Source organism: Electrona antarctica, assembly GCF_951216825.1.
Source record: "Electrona antarctica genome assembly, chromosome: 1".
In the NCBI taxonomy this organism is placed as follows: Eukaryota; Metazoa; Chordata; class Actinopteri; order Myctophiformes; family Myctophidae; genus Electrona; species Electrona antarctica.
The window spans coordinates 4155679-4176436 of record NC_136806.1 but is presented as its reverse complement, the minus strand read 5'-3'; the positions used below and the strand labels follow the sequence as shown (position 1 = coordinate 4176436).

General features: G+C 44.8%; 1 protein-coding gene across 1 annotated transcript in view; it reads left to right on the top strand.

Annotated features, from left to right (window-relative positions):
* Positions 1-20758, top strand: part of astn1 (astrotactin 1) — a gene marked incomplete at its 3' end in the record, with an annotated part of 1033675 nt that overhangs the window by 272887 nt on the left and 740030 nt on the right. Inside the window, exons 15-16 of the mRNA XM_079507194.1 lie at positions 660-734; positions 11931-12068. Coding sequence (XP_079363320.1) covers positions 660-734; positions 11931-12068 — 213 coding nt within the window. The remainder of the gene's footprint in view (positions 1-659; positions 735-11930; positions 12069-20758) is intronic.

Sequence of the window (20758 nt, the reverse complement as noted above, 5' to 3'; positions counted from 1 at the left end):
TGACTCGCAGTTTCCGGTTAAAACCGCTTTCAACTTAAGACGATCTAACATTGAACGGCTCGCAGGCTGTGAGTTCCTTTTCGCCCAAAAGATGGCAATGACATGCGACAAAATGCGACAAAAAAAATCTTTGAACTTTGAACGTTGTATTTTTTTCTGATTGTTCTCTCTCTCTCCCCCTCCCTCTCCCCCCTTTATCTCTCTCTCCACCCCTCTCTCTCTATCTCTCTCTCTCTCTCTCTCTCTCTCTCTCTCTCTCTCTCTCTCTCTCTCTCTCTCTCTCTCTCTCTCTCTCTCTCTCTCTCTCTTTCTCTCGCTCTCCCTCTCTCTCTCGGGGCGGCGGTGGCTCAGGGGTAGAGTGCCTGGATGGGAACCGCAAGGTTGCCAGTTCGAACCCGGCTCCCCCAGAGTTACTGTCAAAGTGTCCTTGAGCAAGACACTGAACCCCTAATTGATCCCGATGTGCTAGTGCCTTGCATGGTTTCCGCCGCCATCGGTGTATGAATGTGTGTGTGAATGGGTGAATGTAATGCACAATCTATGTAAAGCCCAAGGCGCTATATAAATGCACCATTTACCATTTATCTCTCCCTCTCTCTCTCCCCCCCTCTCTGTCTCTTCTTCTCCCGTCCTGGCTCTGTTCCATTCCGTGTTGCCAGACCCTGGCCTTACACCATCTTCCAGCGCGGCTTTGATCTGGTGATGGGAGAACAGCCCTCTGATCGCATCTTCAGGTAAGCAAACTTACACACACACACACACACACACACACACACACACACACACACACACACACACACACACACACACACACACACACACACACACACACACACACACACACACACACACAATGCACCATTTACCATTTACCACACACACACACACACACACACACACACACACACAAAGGTCACGCCAGGCCAAGACGGCATGTTCTTAAATGGCCCCACTGTGCTGAACCGGCAGGCGGTCAAATAACGTATAAAAATAATTTGAGCAAAGGAATGTTCTGTCGGTCTCTCTCTATCTCTTTCGTCCTTGATTAGTTGGAGATAGCGGGGTCGAATTGCGTGCAGCGCGAGCGTGGCTTTAGCCTATCAGCCTGTCTGTCAGTTTTAAGCGCCGCCATGTAATGGGACTGAGAGATTAGATTTTCAACTGGGAGAACAGAGCCAGTTCATTCTGTGTCCCCGACGCACAGGTCAGGCACCCAATGTCTTTTAGAAAACTGAGGAGGGGGGGCAGGGGGGGAGGGAGGCAGAGAGAGAGAGGGAGAGAGAGAGAGAGAGAGGGAGGGAGGCAGGCAGATAGAGAGAGAGAGAGGTCCATGATGCACGCACACGCACACACATACACGCGTCAGTACTGTTTTTGATTGATTGACATTTTTAGTTCACAGTATGCAGATTGCAGAATGGGTTCATTTCAAACCAAAGCACAAGTCAATACAAAAACTGCTATATACTGATACTGTGGACGACACCATGATTAACCCATTCTGAACAGGAACCCCTTTTGGTGTTTCTAGCATTATGTTATGCTTTAGCTATTGAAAAATAGCAGATCTACAAGCTCGTAGCGCGGCACTCGGTGCCAAGCTTGTAGGTCTGCTATTTAAAAAAACATCTTGAACATGTCGTGCGAACAGTGAACATTTTAACTCAAATCTTTGATTCTGGGGAGGTCCCTGGAACAACATATTTTCAGATTGGGGTCGGCAGCCAATTACATATCATTGTTGGGGTCCTTGACATGAAATATTGAGCACCACACTGATATAAAAACAGGTATTTCAGAAAACTGTCATGATTTAGAAGACATTTTGTAGAATCGAACTTAGGTCTAAATGGATTAAACTTTAATCCATTTAATCATTAAAGCATTACACTTGTTTACAATTTTGGTAGCGACCGCATTACTTTATGTACAAGAAGTCTCCCGCACCATTAGAGGATGTAGAAGAATTGTCATTTTGATCGTTTGCCCGTACCTGTACCTGAGCATGGAACTGTGGACAAGAATCTTATCCAACGACACCAACATATATTCTACGTTTTGGGTCTGAGAGACTATAAATCTCATCGAATGGTGGTCCGTGTGGCTCAAATGATGAATAAAATAATGGTCCCTTGATATGAAAACCTACTGGTTTAGAGCAGTGGTTCTGAAGCGTTTGAGCCTTATATAAGCTCTGGATAAACAAGGCAGTTGTCTCTGGCTTTGCACATCGAGAGGGAATAGTGTTAACGCAGTCGTTCTGGAGATGTTGACGGTTCGTTCAGTCTCGTTACTCTCTTTCTCTCTGTCTCTCTCTGTAAATATGCACACGAGAGAGAATAGTGTTTACAGCTTGGCAAAAAAGACTTCTTCTCTGCACATCAGATGCAATGTTTTCAGCACGCAGCCAGCCAGCCAGCCAGCCAGCCAGCCAGCCAGCCAGGCAGAAATTGAAGTCTCTGATTCAGTTTTTGAGAGCAACCTTTGCTGTCTTCCCTTTCCTTTTCAAATTGATTGCATCTGTGGCTGGAGAAAAGGGAAAATTGTTATCAGCGATACCAATTCCTGCTTCTTGGGGCGTCGGAGACCCACCATTTTAGAACACAGCGAGGCAACAAACTGCACAATAATAATAATACAAAAGATGCCCACCAGAAGACTGATTAAGTTGTATTCCACCACCCAACAAAGTAATTCTCCACATGTCACTGTGTGTGTGTGTGTGTGTGTGTGTGTGTGTGTGTGTGTGTGTGTGTGTGTGTGTGTGTGTGTGTGTGTGTGTGTGTGTGTGTGTGTGTGTGTGTGTGTGTGTGTGTGTGTGTGTGTGTGTGTTCGGCCGCTTGTATTCGCGACCTTATTCTTTCGGCTATGAACCACACTTCATGACCATATATAGGTGAGAGTAGGAACGAGGATTGCGCAAAATTAATTAATCAGGACGAGTATACCTGTCGACGGGATCAACTGTTAATATGGCCCCGGGCGGCTGGCGTAGCCGTTCCCTCTATAAAAAAATAAAAAATAAAGGCGAAAGCCGCAAAAAAATATCTTTAAAAAGTGTTAATATGTGCTGTCCCGTCCAAATAAACGTAGAAACAAGCTCGTAGCCTGGCTCGAAGTGATTTGGAGGGCCGTGGGCCAATGCATATAATTTTGGGAGGACTTAGAAGCCATTTTGTAGAATCGGACTCACACATAAGGGTCTTAATTTAAATTGGTTAAATGCCTTCTGTAGGGAACCTGGTGCCCACGTCGTGTCTAGCCACGCCATTAAAGTATCTTTTGGTCCTGGAGGGGCCTCGCCACACATCCATCCATCCTCATTTAAACGTTTCAGGCTTTCGCTTTGAACTTTGCCAAAGCGCTACGTCGGCGTTGAGTGCTGGCACACGACTCGAATACCAATGAGCGTTTCACGCGGCCACGGCCATTAGCTTATTTGCTCAAGCAAATATTACCATTAAACATAAAGGCGAGTGAGGCAATTAAAATGGCACTCATGCGGAGAGAAGTCGAGTTTACAAAAAAGAATAGCAAAACAAACAAGAAAGGAAGCCAAGCAGGGGAATGAAACTTGCAAGTTGCGCTGTTCTGTTCGAGGAGGAAGCTACTGTATTGCGATATCTACTCATGGTTGTCATTTCTCATATTAGCAGCATTGCAGGAGCCCAGTACTTTCAACTTGTTTTCCATTTTTCAAGTACATTTACTCAAGCACTTATAATTAAGTAAAATGTTGAGGTATTGTTTATCTGTTTTTACAAATTGCAATACTTGGAGGCAAATATTATACTTTTACTTCCCTACAATTATTTTAATTATTAATTATTAGTTCCTTTGTAGATTGAGATTATTGTTACAAAACATACATTAACCCAATCTGTGCCAGGAACGTTTGGTTACGTTTTAAGCAGTAATACCCCCTGTGCTAAGATGTAAAGTTACGTTATTTAATTATTGATATGATATGATATTGGGATGTCACTATATCACAGTTTTTTCATTGGCACGTTTGACTGTCAAGGTTTCAGCCTCCAGGAAGAAACCCTAAATACAAAGGGAAGAAATTATTGCACATAATAACAACAACACCAAGGTTTCTAATTAAGTACTGTCACCTCATAAACACATGAAAATCTGGGGAAAAAATACAAGAATTGTGGCACATCATCTTTAAGTAAAAAGGGAAAAAAACCCTCTGCTCCCAGAAGAACCAGCACTGACTTGTGAGGCGAGTGGCAATAATGGCTCTCCGACAAATAATATGGGATTTATAAAGTTTTAATGGACTTACACTGAGGCCATTATCGCTCGGATGAATCCAATGCATTCTATTAAATGAAAGGACAGTGTGGGAGTTTGATTCATAGAATAGTCAAAGATTGGAAACAAGGGAGGTAATTGGATGGACGTAATTAAGCTTTGCCTTTTTTTTTCTTCTCCTCTGCAGAAATCTAATCATTCTGATGTTAAGTGACTGGTAATGCCTCTCCAACATGATCCAGTGTCCTTTTCCTTATGCTAAGTTGGCATTTTATTATTAAATGCAAATTTGACGACGCGGACGCCGGAAATGTGTTAAGTCTGCAGAAAATGGCCGTTTAATCAACACGCACCATCGTTTGTGCTACAAGCAAAGCACGCGAGCATGCATAATTCATTAGTGCTAATAATGTGTTTGATGTTAATGCGACTATACCGTCTAATTTTAAGACTGTTTAAAGTTTGACATGTCCTTGGCAGAGTCTTTAAAGATCGATGTTCGTCGAATCACAAAGAAACCTTTTTAAAGTCTTAATTTGTACCAGACATTTAGTTGTTTGAAGATCCGTCGCCCTCTTTTCCCTCGAGTGGACCACCCACTGAGGGTGAATACCCGCCCATTCATCACCAGCTCAACTTTTATTACAATAAATGTGGGGGTCCTTGACATGAAAATGTTTGGGAACCACTGCTTTATGCATTGCAAACATTTTGTTTATATAATAGCTGCTGCTGGGTAGTAGAAGAAACATAAAGCTGGGGAGGCTTTTTGTTTTAATCGCATGGAGCTCCGTATGACAGCAGTCACAGAACATCACTCCATTATGGGGGCACGGTGGCACAGTTGGTAGTGCTGTCGCCTCACAGCTAGAAGGTCCTGGGTTCGATTCCCACAGTCGGTATAGTGTCGTCGCCTCAAAATTGTGGGATAAAAATTATAATAAAAAAAAACATCACTCCATTCTCGACTCCATACACTGCATAAAAACTAAACTAAACAGTAGGCTATGCAGAGCCTGACTTCCACTTCCAAAAATTGCACTACGCGCTGATCAGCCTTCGTTGATCACCCTTCAACACACAACCGGCCCCCGGGGGTGACAGACACGCAATCCTCCCCGCTTGGATCATGGCACGTCAATAAAGCGGTAACAGTTTGCGATACCGTAGTAATGTACTAATGTTCTGTATTTTATTCTGCTTTTCGTCAAGCAGCAGCAGACGGAAAAGAAAAGTCATGACATGTCATCATCATCATCAGTCACACACGTAGCCTTCTTACTGCCCGACCGCCGCGAATCAGGATGCCACTGCAGTCTGCAGTGCTGCACTACGGCGTACACGTAGCCTACTTACTGCCCGACCGCCGTGAATCAGGCTGCCACTGCAGTCTGCAGTGCTGCACGGCGTACACGTAGCCTACTTACTGCCCGACCGCCGTGAATCAGGCTGTCACTGCAGTCTGCAGTGCTGCACGGCGTACACGTAGCCTACTTACTGCCCGACCGCCGTGAATCAGGCTGTCACTGCAGTCTGCAGTGCTGCACGGCGTACACGTAGCCTACTGCTCGACCGCCGTGAATCAGGCTGTCACTGCAGTCTGCAGTGCTGCACGGCGTACACGTAGCCTACTGCTCGACCGCCGTGAATCAGGCTGTCACTGCAGTCTGCAGTGCTGCACGGCGTACACGTAGCCTACTGCTCGACCGCCGTGAATCAGGCTGTCACTGCAGTCTGCAGTGCTGCACGGCGTACACGTAGCCTACTGCTCGACCGCCGTGAATCAGGCTGTCACTGCAGTCTGCAGTGCTGCACGGCGTACACGTAGCCTACTGCTCGACCGCCGTGAATCAGGCTGTCACTGCAGTCTGCAGTGCTGCACGGCGTACACGTAGCCTACTGCTCGACCGCCGTGAATCAGGCTGTCACTGCAGTCTGCAGTGCTGCACGGCGTACACGTAGCCTACTGCCCGACCGTCGCGAATCAGGCTGTCACTGCAGTCTGCAGTGCTGCACGGCGTACACGTAGCCTACTGCTCGACCGCCGTGAATCAGGCTGTCACTGCAGTCTGCAGTGCTGCACGGCGTACACGTAGCCTACTGCTCGACCGCCGTGAATCAGGCTGTCACTGCAGTCTGCAGTGCTGCACGGCGTACACGTAGCCTACTGCTCGACCGCCGTGAATCAGGCTGTCACTGCAGTCTACAGTGCTGCACTACGGCGTACACGTTTTTCTTTCGCTAACTCTCATTCCATTATAAAATATATAAAACGTATATATAGGCAATAGTCTACCTGTCCTGACAACTATTAAACCGATGTAGTGTCACTGTTGGTCCAGCCAGACAGAACACAAGAATAGGGAGGTGGATGGATAGGGTCAACTAAAAACTAAAAACAACAAGGACACAGAGACATCTCATTTTTACACCCAGGCCCCTTTTCCACCGGTTGGTTCCCAATGGGAACCGGTTCAGTTCTTTTTGGTTCTTAGTCCATGAGTGGGCAAAACCATACCTATAGAGGGTGTGCGCGTGACATCATCATCAAACCCGGAAGTTATGCAGGAATGCCTACTGAGTGGCAAAAAACTACTTTCTGGCCTTGACAGACCATGCACATCCACACAGAAAAGTCCTATTTGATTGCATTAAACAACGTTAAACAATATTAAACTCACTTTTCCTGTTGCTTTGCCACTCGATTTGCCACTTGATGTGCCATTCACTTTAAGCATGCGCATACCCTCTATATTAGATTGTTATCACCATGAAACTTCCCCAATTGATTACTTACACAAAGACAATGATTTATTGTATTACAAATTTTACATTTTTGAATATGCAAATGAGGCACTATGTAGGAAAATATGAAAAAGCTACTACTGTGGAAGGGTTATCATGTATTAATTTAATTGTATCGATCCTATAAACAATTTAATATAGGTCTAGTTTTTCCCACCAATTTTGGAGCTCTGGCTCATGGACTAAGAGCCAAAAAGAACTGAACCGGTTCCCATTGGGAACCAAACGGTGGAAAGGGGGTCCCAGAGAACACCACTGAGCACTGGGCCCGCTGGCTGAAACACCCGGGAGCAACTGGTTGCGATGGACACGCCTCCAAGCCAGTACAAGCTCTGTTTCCCTATCGATACGAAGAAAATGGCGAGCGCATTATTTACAAAAAACAGCGAGTGTATAGCAGACATGTCGTTGGTCATTTACTTTATTATAAAGAGGGTAAAATAGTGAAATCCCCACAGCCTTTTACAACGGGTTCCTATGGGACGACGTAGGGTAGAATCTCACCATGACACGCCGTGTTGGATCGTCCCTCTCCGACGCGGTGGGAGGGATTTCTCTGAGTACATACACTGGCCACTAGCCAACAACTCCTTCACAAAGCACTGGAAAGGCTGTATAGAGCTGTATAGTTGCATTGGCTAATATTTCCACAACTTTGTCACAATTAAACTGAGACGAAGGATAGACGCCAGCATGATACTCGCCTTTAATGTAAGTGTCTCTGGATTAAGAGCGTCTGCTAAATGCGTAAATTGCAAAATTGTAACTATAGATTCTGCCAAGCCCCCGCCCTGCCTGCGTTGTGATTGGCTGAATGCAAAAAACAAAACAAGGACACCACCCTAAAGGGGTTTAACCCATTTAGACCTGAGGACGATTCTACAAACAGTTTTCTGAAAAAAACCTATGTTTCTATGTCAGTGGTGCTCAACCTATTTCATGTCAAGGACCCCTAGAATTATCTGTATTTGGCCGCGGACCCCCACCTGAAAATATGTTGTTCCAGGGACCCCCCAGGAGCAAAGAGTTAAAAATGTTCGCTCTGAAAGAATATATATTCAAAGATTTGCGCCACATTTTCACGATTTTTCAAAAATAGCAGACCTACAAGCTCGTGATCTGATATTTTTCAATAGAATGCTTAAAACGCTGAAAGAGGTTCCCGCCCAAAATGGGTTATTTATAATAGCATAATAATAGACTTTATTTATAAAGCACTTATCAAAACAGTGTTGTAAGTGCTTTACATACAACGGAGGAGAACAAAACAGCACGACGCCACCATGCATAAAACAACGTGCGGTGAGAGATAACACATTAAGGACACCAAACAAAGTTACAAAAATGTCTTTGGTAAAAAAAAAAAAAAAATTACACTAAAAGTTTTAAGAAGGGATTTAACAAAGGAAAGTGATTTATGAAAGGCCGAGCTCCTCCAGGTCGTTCCAGAGTGGAGGAGACGTCTGACAGCCAAGCCGAGACGCGCTGCTCGTTCGCCCTTTGTCTTCAGCCTCAGATAACCCACGGAGACCTGAGGCCACATCCTACACAATACACTGCGTGAAAAGAGGAGTTAGCGGGCAATTATGGGCACTGTGTTTTGCCCGTAAACCTCAAGTTTAGCAGCATATACAGTTAATATACGGTAATATACAGGTGTGATGGTACAATTCGTTTGTTGGAACGTTTAACGGGAGTTTCCTGTAATATACACATCCGTATTCCATGGTTTTTGCACAGTGATAACGTCTCTGAATCCTGACAGTTTCTATAGGCCTATCAGTGTGGTGCTCAAAACCCCCCCCCCCCCCCCCAAAAATTATATATTTTTGTCCGCCGCACAACCTCCATGTGAACATATATATGTTGTTCCAGGGACCTCCCAGAAGCAAAGGTTTGAGTTAAAACAAACGTTCGCTGTGAATGAAAATGAAACGTTTTGCGCCACATTTTCTATGATTGTTAAACAAAAAAAATAGCAGATCTACAAGCTTGTAGCGTGGCACTTTTCAACAGCTATAAAGTATCAAATTATGCAGGTTAAAAATGGTTAAAAGCCATTAGGTGACACAGATGCGTTCCGGGTTTTAATGGAATAAACTCCAGTGTGCGTCTCCTCCTCCTCCCTGGCTGTGCTGTGGATTTCCATCAAGCCCGCTGTTTTGCATCTGCGCTTGACATGGTGGGCCCCCTCCTCCTCTTCAGGAGGGGAGGGGGGGAGGGAGGGGAGGGGGGTCTCTCTTCGCTGTGCCACTTCAGCAGCGCCGGCAATTTAGCTGCATGAGTTTGATAACCTGTAGCCCGGCCTCCTCCTCCTCCTCCTACGAAAAGACTCAGCTTGCATTCATTGTATTAATCCTCCTCATCCGGAGAAAAATATAAACGCACACCCTCCCATATATATTTGGTGCTGAGCCAAAACTGTAACAAAAAAAAATGAAATTCTAGAACAAAGCGGGGGCTTTGAGTGCACTTTAGAATGTTACAAGCGGTGGTGGCTCAGGGGTAGAGTGGCTGGATGGTAACCGCAAGGTTGCCTGTTCGAACCCAGGCTCCCCCAGAGTTAGTGTCGAAGTGTCCTTGAGCAAGACTCTGAACCCCTAATTGCTCCTGATGTGCTGGTTGGTGCCTTGCATGGTTTCTGCTGCCATCGGTGTGTGTGAATGGGTGAATGTAATTCACAATCTCTGTAAAGTGCCTTGGATAAAGGCGCTATATAAATGCACCATTTACCATTTATATTATATTAGCGACACAAAAAAAACGTTTTGACCGCCAGGTCTTTGTGTTACTTTATGCTTGATAAAGATCATGGTCGAAAGGTCATTTTGTTGCTGCTACATGTGTCATTAATACATATTTTTGGAGCATTCAAAAGTGAGTTTCGAGCCCCCTTTAATCCTCATCACCATGACCAAAATAATAACGGCTGGGTTTGTGTTACACAAATATAACACTATACTGTATATAGGCTGCATTCACTGATTAATTAAGGTATGTGTGAGAAACAGTAGTTCACCGTACTGTAGTATAAAATGACAGGATAATCAGTAAATCTTGTTTGGTTCACAAAATGTGACTATCGTTCATAATATACTGTACATCCATACAGGGGAGTTACAATTTACAATTTAGGCATTTAGCAGACGCTCTTAATCCAGAGCGACTTACATTAGGCAAGAACAAAAAAGCATGAGAATACATTACATATATAAAATGCATTTATCATGAAACATGCGTAAGCTAAGAACGTAACTAGAACATATCTATATAATATAAACACTATACATATAAACTATACATATAAACTATACTATGATATACATATGTACTATGACGTGCTATGACTACATACAATGCAATTATTGTGCTGTCTACATGACATGCTATAAGTCGGTTTCAAATGCTATATAAGTCTAAAAAGTGCTGTCTAAGGGGGTAGGATAAGTGCTATGGGCCATGATGGAGTCTGAAAAGGTGGGTTTTCAGACTACGGCGGAAGATTGGGAGTGATGCTGCAGTTCTGACTGCAACGGGAAGTGCATTCCACAGTTTTGGGAATGCAGGAATGCAGGAGTTGCAGTGCTTTTGAGTTGCTTTTGAGTTGCAGTGCTTTTGAGTTCAGCCTCTTTGCCAGCTGTATTCTCGATCGTGTACATAGAGAGAGAGAGAGAGAGAGAGAGATGGGAGGGAGGGGGGGGGGGAGGCAGGGGGATAACGACACTGAAATAACAAAGCCTAAGACAACTGCCTGCATGTTCATGAAACGGTTGGTTGAGTACCACTCCTCTAACGTTCAAGGTGTATTTCTGTGGGTTTGTGTCACATACAGACTGGCACTGTGGCAGGCGGGCACTGCCTTCAGGCACCCGGAACTAGTAGAGGCTTAAGCACACTGACCCTGTGAGAGCCCCACCCCGTGGGGCAGAGCCAGGAGAGACAAGAAGCGCACCACCTACGTTACTACGGAGATGCACTGCGGCGCGACAGCTTAGCAACACTGTAGAGATAGGAGAGTGTGGTACGGCAACGATTCAGGAGTCCCCAGTTGGTGTTGGCTAGACTGCGGTCTTCGCATCACGTCGCATCGCATTGTGTCTTGACACATGGGCCCCGATTCATCAAGTAATTTAACAGTATTGTGACGTCTTCAGGTTCACCTATACACCCTGGGTGAGGGCATGTGGCTGCTGTATTATAACATGTATTATAATGTCTCCAGGTTCACCTACACCCTGGGTGAGGGCATGTGGCTGCTGTATTATAACATGTATTATAATGTCTTTAGGTTCACCTACACCCTGGGCGAGGGCATGTGGCTGCTGTATTATAACATGTATTATAACATGTATTGTGATGTCTTCAGGTTCACCTACACCCTGGGCGAGGGCATGTGGCTGCTGTATTATAACATGTATTATAACATGTATTGTGATGTCTTCAGGTTCACCTACACCCTGGGTGAGGGCATGTGGCTGCTGTATTATAACAGTATTATAATGTATTCAGGTTCACCTACACCCTGGGTGAGGGCATGTGGCTGCTGTATTATAACATGTATTATAATGTCTCCAGGTTCACCTACACCCTGGGTGAGGGCATGTGGCTGCTGTATTATAACAGTATTATAATGTATTCAGGTTCACCTACACCCTGGGTGAGGGCATGTGGCTGCTGTATTATAACATGTATTGTGATGTCTTCAGGTTCACCTACACCCTGGGTGAGGGCATGTGGCTGCTGTATTATAACATGTATTATAACATGTATTGTGATGTCTTCAGGTTCACCTACACCCTGGGTGAGGGCATGTGGCTGCTGTATTATAACATGTATTATAACATGTATTGTGATGTCTTCAGGTTCACCTACACCCTGGGTGAGGGCATGTGGCTGCCGCTGAGCAAGAGCTTCGTGATCCCGCCGGCCGAGCTGGCCATCAACCCGTCGGCCAAGTGCAAGACGGACATGACTGTCATGGAGGACGCGGTGGACGTGCGGTGAGTCATCATAATAATAATAATAATTCATAATAATAATAATAATATCTGGGACTTATATAGCGCTCAAAGACGCTTTACATGTGTGGGAGCCAGGGGGGGGAACAGGAAAAAGACGGGTCAATCCTGCCAACTTTGAAAGCCAATGTTAGCCAATTAGGATCAAATATGAAATATCGGACATATCCAGCTTGAACACGTGACTATAGAGATAGTGTGTATCGATTTGCGGGATTTTTGGACAGAATAAAAAAGTGTTTTTTAAAAAGTCTGCCTCCTGGTGGCGCTATAACAGGCCGTTCTGGAAGATGTGGGGCAGAGGTTCATCATTGGCATCCAGGGAGTGTCTGTGCAAAAGTTGGCATCGACCGAAACTAAAACAGACCTTTTTCCATGGCAAGGTTCTGTATCTTTGTCCAGATGTCATGAGGTTAAAGAAGCGATACAGGGGATGATCAGTGTCATTTGATATCGAAAGTGCTAGCCGTGTGATGGCCTTATTGTTCATCTCAGAAAGTGTGGGTGTAGGAAGTCCGATGATCTTGGAAGCAGTACGGGTAATACTGAAAAGTTAGGCATCGACAATACGGTGTAGAAACATGCAGAACAGTACAACAGGACAGGTTGAATAATGCTTCTGTACAATAATAGCAGAAGATGAGGAGCAACAGATAATGATCTTAATTTACGGATTACATGGAGTCTTTGCTGAAAGCGTGACTGGATAGATGTAATGTGTTGATCAAACCTAAGTCTATTGTCCAGTTTGAGTCCAAGATATGTGAAACTGTCAACCTGTTCTACTGTTTTACCATTACTGAGGAGTGGGTTAACACTAGCGCGTCGGAGCGGTCTGGCTGACCGATTTTGAAATTTTGAAGTGGATTTTCTTTGCCCATGAAGTCCTGAGAAAGTTCCCCTTGCATGACTTTTTCTAAATGTTAGATTCAAACCATCTCTGTTTTTTTTTCCATCTGAAACGTTTTGGAAATATGATTTTAGACATAATTCTACTAAAATGTCTGCTCTTTTTCGGTCCGTGGGACCGCTCTATAGACTCCTCACCCTTTCTCCCCCGCAAGCAGTGCTTTTCACACCTCCCTCCCGGCTGGAGACGGGCATTGTTCAAGCTAATGTGTCATTTGCATTCCAACTACTTCCACATGTAGGCAAACTTACATTACGAATGTAAGTTTGTTGTTTTAGATGTTATATTTGTTATATGCGGTTTTAGCGGACTTTATTTCTCGAAACGGAAAAAAAAAATATGGTGAAATATGTGTGTTGACTGACTGGCGTATTGTTTCAACCAAACGCATAGCTCAATAGATATAAATACATGTTGACTATACACGCCATCTTTATAGCATAATTATGTAAGGTGGCGATGATAAAAATCAATTATCCTGGAATAATAAAGTTTATAGCATGGTCTGTTTGACCCGACCGACATTTCCTTTCCTTGGAGCGAGAATGCTCGCCGATGCGCGAATCAGCGCGATGCCAAATAAAAATGACAGTGTTTGAAATCAGTCCAACCCGATAGACGTCCCGAACTTCTAAATGTTTTGTCAGTCAGAAGAACAGTTCTGTCCGTCCTTCTTTATCTGTAAACTTTTCTGCACGCGACCAGTGGAACTGATTTCTCCCTCTCGTGGAGAGGGAGAAAATATCCAAGTAACTGACGGTGAGGTATGCGGAAGTGCATTTTAGATAACGCTGTAGCACTATTTGTGGCGGTGATGCGTCACATGACTTGATCTATCCTATGGTGTATATATAAACCGTGCTGCTGCTACGGACCTCTCTGCTGGCACAATACATCAAATATATATAAATGACATCGATCATAGGCGGCGGGTATGTAAGGCTAGGCCAGGTTTAGCCTTCCCAAAAATTATGCTGGGTATTTTTAAAATATATATAGGCTAATATGTGCGCAGCATTATATAGAAGGCTAGCCACTCCCAAACTCCCAACTCCTTTGTCTGTAAACTTTTCTGATTTGCACGCACGCACGCACAGCTCTTTCCTTTTTTTGGCACAATCAATCAAATATATATTAATTACATCGATGTTTCCCCCTCTATATAAAAATGACAATATATAACTAATGTCGTATTTCGTCTGACTCTGAGCAATGTGCCTGGCTCTGGCTGTTGTACAATAACGTGTGGTAGCCTATTTTATTGGCTCAATACAAAGTCGGACAGTGTTTGCTGCGCAAGGGTATTCAATATAGCGCTCACACCGTCACTATAATTATAGTTTGGTAAACTGAAATAAAACATAAAAAATAACTTGAGTTGTCCTGTCGAGTTGAAACTGCTGCCTTGAATTATAGTTGGAATGTAACATTTAGAAGACAATGGCAAGCCGTCAACGGGTGCAGAGAGAGGTGTGAAGATCATTAGGAGTGGGGGAGAGAATGGCCAATCAAATAGCACGAAAAACACGGTCATCCTGACCGTTAGCCGTCATAGTAGTAGTAATTTGTTTTCAGACATCCTAGTGTTAAGTCCAGTGTGGGTTGTTTCAATGACTAGTTATTTTGTTTTGCCCGCATTCAACTCTAGATAGTTGTCCGTGCACCACTGTGTAAAATGAGAAATGGTATTCTGATAGACCGTAATAGAGTTATTGTCATGGAGCACTCCGAGAATGGCAGTGTCATCAGAGTATTTAAAGTATGTGATGTTAGTGGGTGAGGGGCTAATACAGTCATGTGTGTATAGAGTGTAGAGGAAAGGACTGAGGACACAGCCCTGAGGGTAAATGGTAAATAAATGGTAAATGGTGCATTTATATAGCACCTTTATCCAAGGCGCTTTTACATAGATTGTGCATTACATTCACCCATTCACACACACATTCATACACCGATGGCGGCGGAAACCATGCAAGGCACCAACCAGCACATCGGGAGCAATTAGGGGTTCAGTGTCTTGCTCAAGGACACTTCCACACTAACTCTGGGGAAGCCTGGTTTCGAACTGCAGGCAACTTTGCGGTTAACATCCAGCCACTCTCCCCTGAGCCACAGCCGCCCCAGTGTTGGGCCTGTGAGGGGCCCCAGTGTTGGTGATGACAGTTGATGAGAATGATGTTCCTACTTTAACTGCTTGTGGTCTGTTACTCAGGAAGTTGTGAGTCCAGTGGATGAGGAGTGGAGGGATGTTGAGGTGATGCAGTTTCTTGATCATGTGATGACGTTGAGTCATGGTGTTGAAAGCGGAACTAAAGTCAACAAAAAGAGCAGTGGCAAAATTGTCCGGGTTAAAGAGTTTCTTATAAGTTCTTCTTCATCCACGAACGGCTGAGAGATGCTAATTAACGCCCGCTCCGTACGAGACCCTTATCGCTCCTCAACGAATTGAGGAACGAGATTAAAACGATATATAACTGTATACGATTGAAAAACAAGGTGATAAAACGTCTGGTTTGGATATCGGCTCAACGAGCTTGACCGCCAGAGGAGAAAAAACTGAATTTATTTATTGTTTTATTCCAAAATGAGTTAATAGCACAGGCAGCTAGAGTATGTCTGACATAAATGTCAGAGCTGAAATCGACATTTAAATAAATGTTAAGAGTCCACACAGAATTGAACCTTTCAAGACTGCTTTCTCAACTCTCTGTTTCTCTGCAAGACATTGCTCTATAAGCCATATCTCCAAAACTCGTGGGTCAAACTGAACAACCACTATGTCAATTTGAAGCTATATGATTCTAGCTATGAATAATAATCCAATATGTCTCCCATTCTCAGTGGGTCACATATCGTTGACACCACCATCATTATTGTCCATGTGGCTGTTTGACACTTTGAACCCCACGATGTTGTTTATTTCCATTTCGCCGCTTTATGACCACCGCCGGCGAACAAAGTCTTAACTGCCTCGGCGAGGTTGATGTCAGACTCCGACCGGGAGGTCTCATTGGTCATGATTCACAGACCAATGAAACTCTGGAGGTCCAACACAAAATCAATAAGGTGATGGCAGAGAGAGAGAGAGGAGGAGGGGGGGAGGGGGGAGAGGGGGGGGATGGAGGAGAGAGAGGGGGGGGGATGGAGAGGGAGGAGAGAGAGAGAGAGAGAGAGAGAGAGAGAGAGAGAGAGAGCGGAGGGATTTGGGGCAGAAGGAGTGGGGAAGGAGAAAAAAAGTTAGTATTGCAATGCCATGAAAGTGTTTGAATTGCATTGTTAAATGGTTCATAAATCCTCCAAAGGAATATCTGCTCTGTGTGTAATGATTACCTTTAGAGAGAGAGAGAGAGAGAGAGAGAGAGAGAGAGAGAGAGAGAGAGAGAGAGAGAGATCAATTGGATAACAGCAGTTCCACAACAACACAATCTAGTACTGTATTATGGAGTTGTATCGTATCCTCCAGCAGGACTTTGCACCATCTGATTGGACATTGGTGTGTGGGGGGGGGGGGGGGGGGTGTTTATTACTGCCAGCACAGTTTATATGCAACTTCTAAACGGCTAGAGAGTTATTTGTTTTAAGGTTCTTCCCTCCCTACTCGGGAACGATGCAACTAGAGTGTTGCAGTCCCGCCCCCGACGAGTGGCCCGGAAGACAATTTCTAAATTAATTTTTTTCCCCCATCTAGACGTCTCATAAAGTATTTATTTGGAGACCTGTAAGCCTCGGACAAAGACAACTCGGATGGTGACAACTCATGACAACAAACACAATTTTTGGGGGCCGGAGAAAGAAGAAAAAAAAGGGCAGGGTGCAACACTTTTTTTTTCTAATTATTTGTTCGGCCCCAACAAATCTTATGATATTAGTCGACTAAAACTAGACTTAACATTAAAACATTCCAGGTGACTAAAATGTGACTAAAACTAAAATCAAAATTTGATGTCAAAATCAACACTGCTATATATAGAGAATGCAATATACTGTATATACCCGTTATCGGCTCCCAACGTAGCATAAATCCAGCTTTAGGCGCATTAAGATGTGGATTGTCCTTGATAGAAATGATTTAGTTCCCCCGCCAGGCATTGCACACCACAGAACTATAGAACTACTCCTCAGTTAACCAGCATGCAATATTCATTCTCTGAGGCACAGATTTATTTGAAACTAAGGGGGTGGCGGTACGTCGTGTTTATTTATGTAAGTACGCGGTCGCGGGTGTGTTGAGGAACGTGTGTAGCCCGGTGCAGCATTATATGAGTGTTTTTATTTATACCTTTGTTTATGAATGACGCTGACTTGACAGCGCAACAGAGGCATGTAAAGGTAGATCAATATTCGACCTGTAACCGTATCCAAGGGTCGATACCGAGTGTAAGCGTTAAACCACTTGAGTTTTAGCAGCCTGAGGCATACAACTGATGGACTTACAACAACAACAACAACAACTGATGTGGAGGTTTCCATTGTATGAATTCCCACTTTTCTAGGTGCAGTTCTCTTAGATATAGGGTTGATTTTGACAGCACGTTTTTGAGCGGTGCCTCCGTTCCATTATGCAGCTATGTGTGTCCCTATACATACGTACATATACGTAGGTGTATGTGTGTCTGTCTCCGTGTCCGAGCACGGAAAGCTGCAACACAGTAACTCTGTCATTTCCCGACCGTTTCGGACGCGGGAAGGCTCGCCAGAACCGGGCCGCCCCCCCTGGGCGCGTTCCTGGGGGTCTGGATGTTGCGGGGACCCCCACACGGTACAGTTGCACTGCTCACTTCACACAGGTGTGATTTTATTTAGTAGTTTTAGTCATTGTCATTGTCTCATTTTAGTAATCTCAAAAGTTTTATTTTCAGTCTAGTTTTAGTCGACAAACTAAATCACAATATTGTGTACTAAATCTACAGTTGATTTGGTCGACAACAAATATTTTTGGTGTCGGTAGTGCTGCTAGAAGGTCCTGGGTTCGATTCCCGCTGGGGATGCTGTGGGCACTGGGGGTGGGTTGGCGAAAGGGCCTTTCTGTGTGGAGTTTTCATGCTCTCCCCGTGTCCCCTAGGGTAGGTAGTAGGTACCCTCACAAAAACATGCAGTAATCCTGGTATCTATACTGCCTCCCCCTGGCCAGCTGGGGCGCCTGGTGGAGGGGAAAGGAACTGGTCGGAATAGCGTGTTCCTTCCACGCGCTACGTCCGGCCCTGTCAGGTGAAAAGAAGCAGCTTGGACTCGTCATGCATAGAAGGAAGCATGAGGTCAGTCTGCTGCCCCCCCAGGTTGGAAGAGGAAATGTAGCGCCCATGATTACATTAGATAATTGACACTGGGTGAAAAAATGGGTTGCAAAATCGTGGGATAAAATAATTGAAGATCAATCAGAATACCAGCGGTCTTAATCCTCAGCATAGTCAATGACGGTGTAAATCCAAAGTGGTCTTCATGAATTAGGGATTCCGTTAGCTTGTTGTGGACATGGATAACTCTTTAGATTCCGTTAGCTTGTTGTGGACATGGATAACTCTTTAGATTCCGTTAGCTTGTTGTGGACATGGATAACTCTCTCACTCTGTGGACATGGATAACTCGTTAGCTTGTTGTGGACATGGATAACTCTTTCACTTCATTAAGATGACAGATTTCCAGTCCATGGCCGACCACTATCGGTCTCATTAGTCAAGCGCCACGCTTGGCCATTTGTTCGTTTAATAACTGCATAGTAATGGGAAGGACATTAATCTACAGAGTAATGAGTGGTGAGTTTGCAAAAGACATTTGCATGCAACTTTCCTTAATATCTCATTTAGATCCTTGTGCTGTACAAAAAAACAAAAACCAACAAAACAAATCTAATACTGCTGATCTACAAGCTCACAATGCGTCACAATGTCAAAGTCATACGATTTGTCACACACGTTACCGCAGTGAAATTTGTTCTCCGCATTTGACCCATCTCTTGGAGCGGTGAGCCGCAGCCAAGGAGCGGTGAGCTGCAACCAAGGAGCGGTGAGCTGCAGCCGTGCCGCGCTCGGGAATCATTTTGATTAGTAGATTTGACCCCCCAATCCAACCCTTTGATGCTGAGTGCCAAGCAGGGAGGCATTGGGTCCCATTTTTACAGTCTTTGGTATGACCCGGCTGGGGATCGAACCCCCGACCTCCCAGTTTCAGGGCGGACACTCTAACCACAAAGCCACTGTCTGGTGGTCAATGTGGTCCGTTGTGAGCTTGTAGATTAATTGGCTTTTTTTTTTTTTTTAATTGTGAATATTTTTGAATTTTTAATGAAGATTAAAATGAGTATAATGGTGGTTAAAGGAGCATTGTATTAACATTATCTTCATCTAATTGGTTTTTGTCACTAATGCCCTTGATTGGATTAGACCATTTTCTTCCTACTCGCCACACGTCTCAGAGGCAGCAGGCTGTGCCACAGTGGTAATTTCATACAAGATTGCAAACTAAAAAAAAAACAATTATAATTGTATTGATGCAAGAACAATATCTTCTATTTCAGCAAGCTGCACTTCCAGGAAGACAAAGGATGTATTTCCAATTAGCTTGGAATCCCCACCGACGATATCATTAATGGGCAGTTTTCTGAAACGGTCCACAGCCCACGTCAGGGAACGAGATAGGCCTAGCGACTTGACACCCGGTCCACAGCCCACGTCAGGGAACGAGATAGGCCTAGCGACTTGACACCCGGTCCACAGCCCACGTCAGGGAACGAGATAGGCCTAGCGACTTGACACCCGGTCCACAGCCCACGTCAGGGAACGAGATAGGCCTAGCGACTTGACACCCGGTCCACAGCCCACGTCAGGGAACGAGATAGGCCTAGCGACTTGACACCCGGTCCACAGCCCACGTCAGGGAACGAGATAGGCCTAGCGACTTGACACCCGGTCCACAGCCCACGTCAGGGAACGAGATAGGCCTAGCGACTTGACACCCGGTCCACAGCCCACGTCAGGGAACGAGATAGGCCTAGCGACTTGACACCCGGTCCACAGCCCACGTCAGGGAACGAGATAGGCCTAGCGACTTGACACCCGGTCCACAGCCCACGTCAGGGAACGAGATAGGCCTAGCGACTTGACACCCGGTCCACAGCCCACGTCAGGGAACGAGATAGGCCTAGCGACTTGACACCAGTGGTAAAAACATTCAAATAAAAGAAGAAAAAAATACTCACGTTTTACAATTAAGTAAAAGTATCAATAATACAATGTAGAAATATTCTGTTACGAAGTAAAAGTCCAGAATTAAAAATGTACTTGAGTAAAAGTACAATTAAGGTATTTGCATCAAAATGTACTTAAAGTACCAGAAGTAAAAGTACTCATTGTGCAGAATGTGCCTTTTCGCATTGCATTGCAATAGTAGTAGCAGCAGCAGTAGTAGTAGTAGTAGTAGTAGCTGTAGTAGTAGTAGCGTGGAGGCGTTCCAAGGCCAGTTAGTTTGATTGTGATTCCTCCATCTGCGCCTTCATGGTCTGCCCAGGGGGTCTCCTCACATAGTGGGACGTGCCTCGATGACCTCCCTGTATAGGGAGACGCCCGAGAGGCATCCTAACCAGCTGGCTCCGTTCCAGGCGAAGAAGCAGCGACTCTACTACGAGTCTCTCTCGCGTGACTGAACTTCTCACCCTATATCTCAGTCCAGGACAGACACAAGATAACAGGAGCCCCAAGTATCAGCGCTCTTTACTGTATATGTCATCGCAGCCATTTTGTTCACGACAAAAAGGGGATAAGTGCCG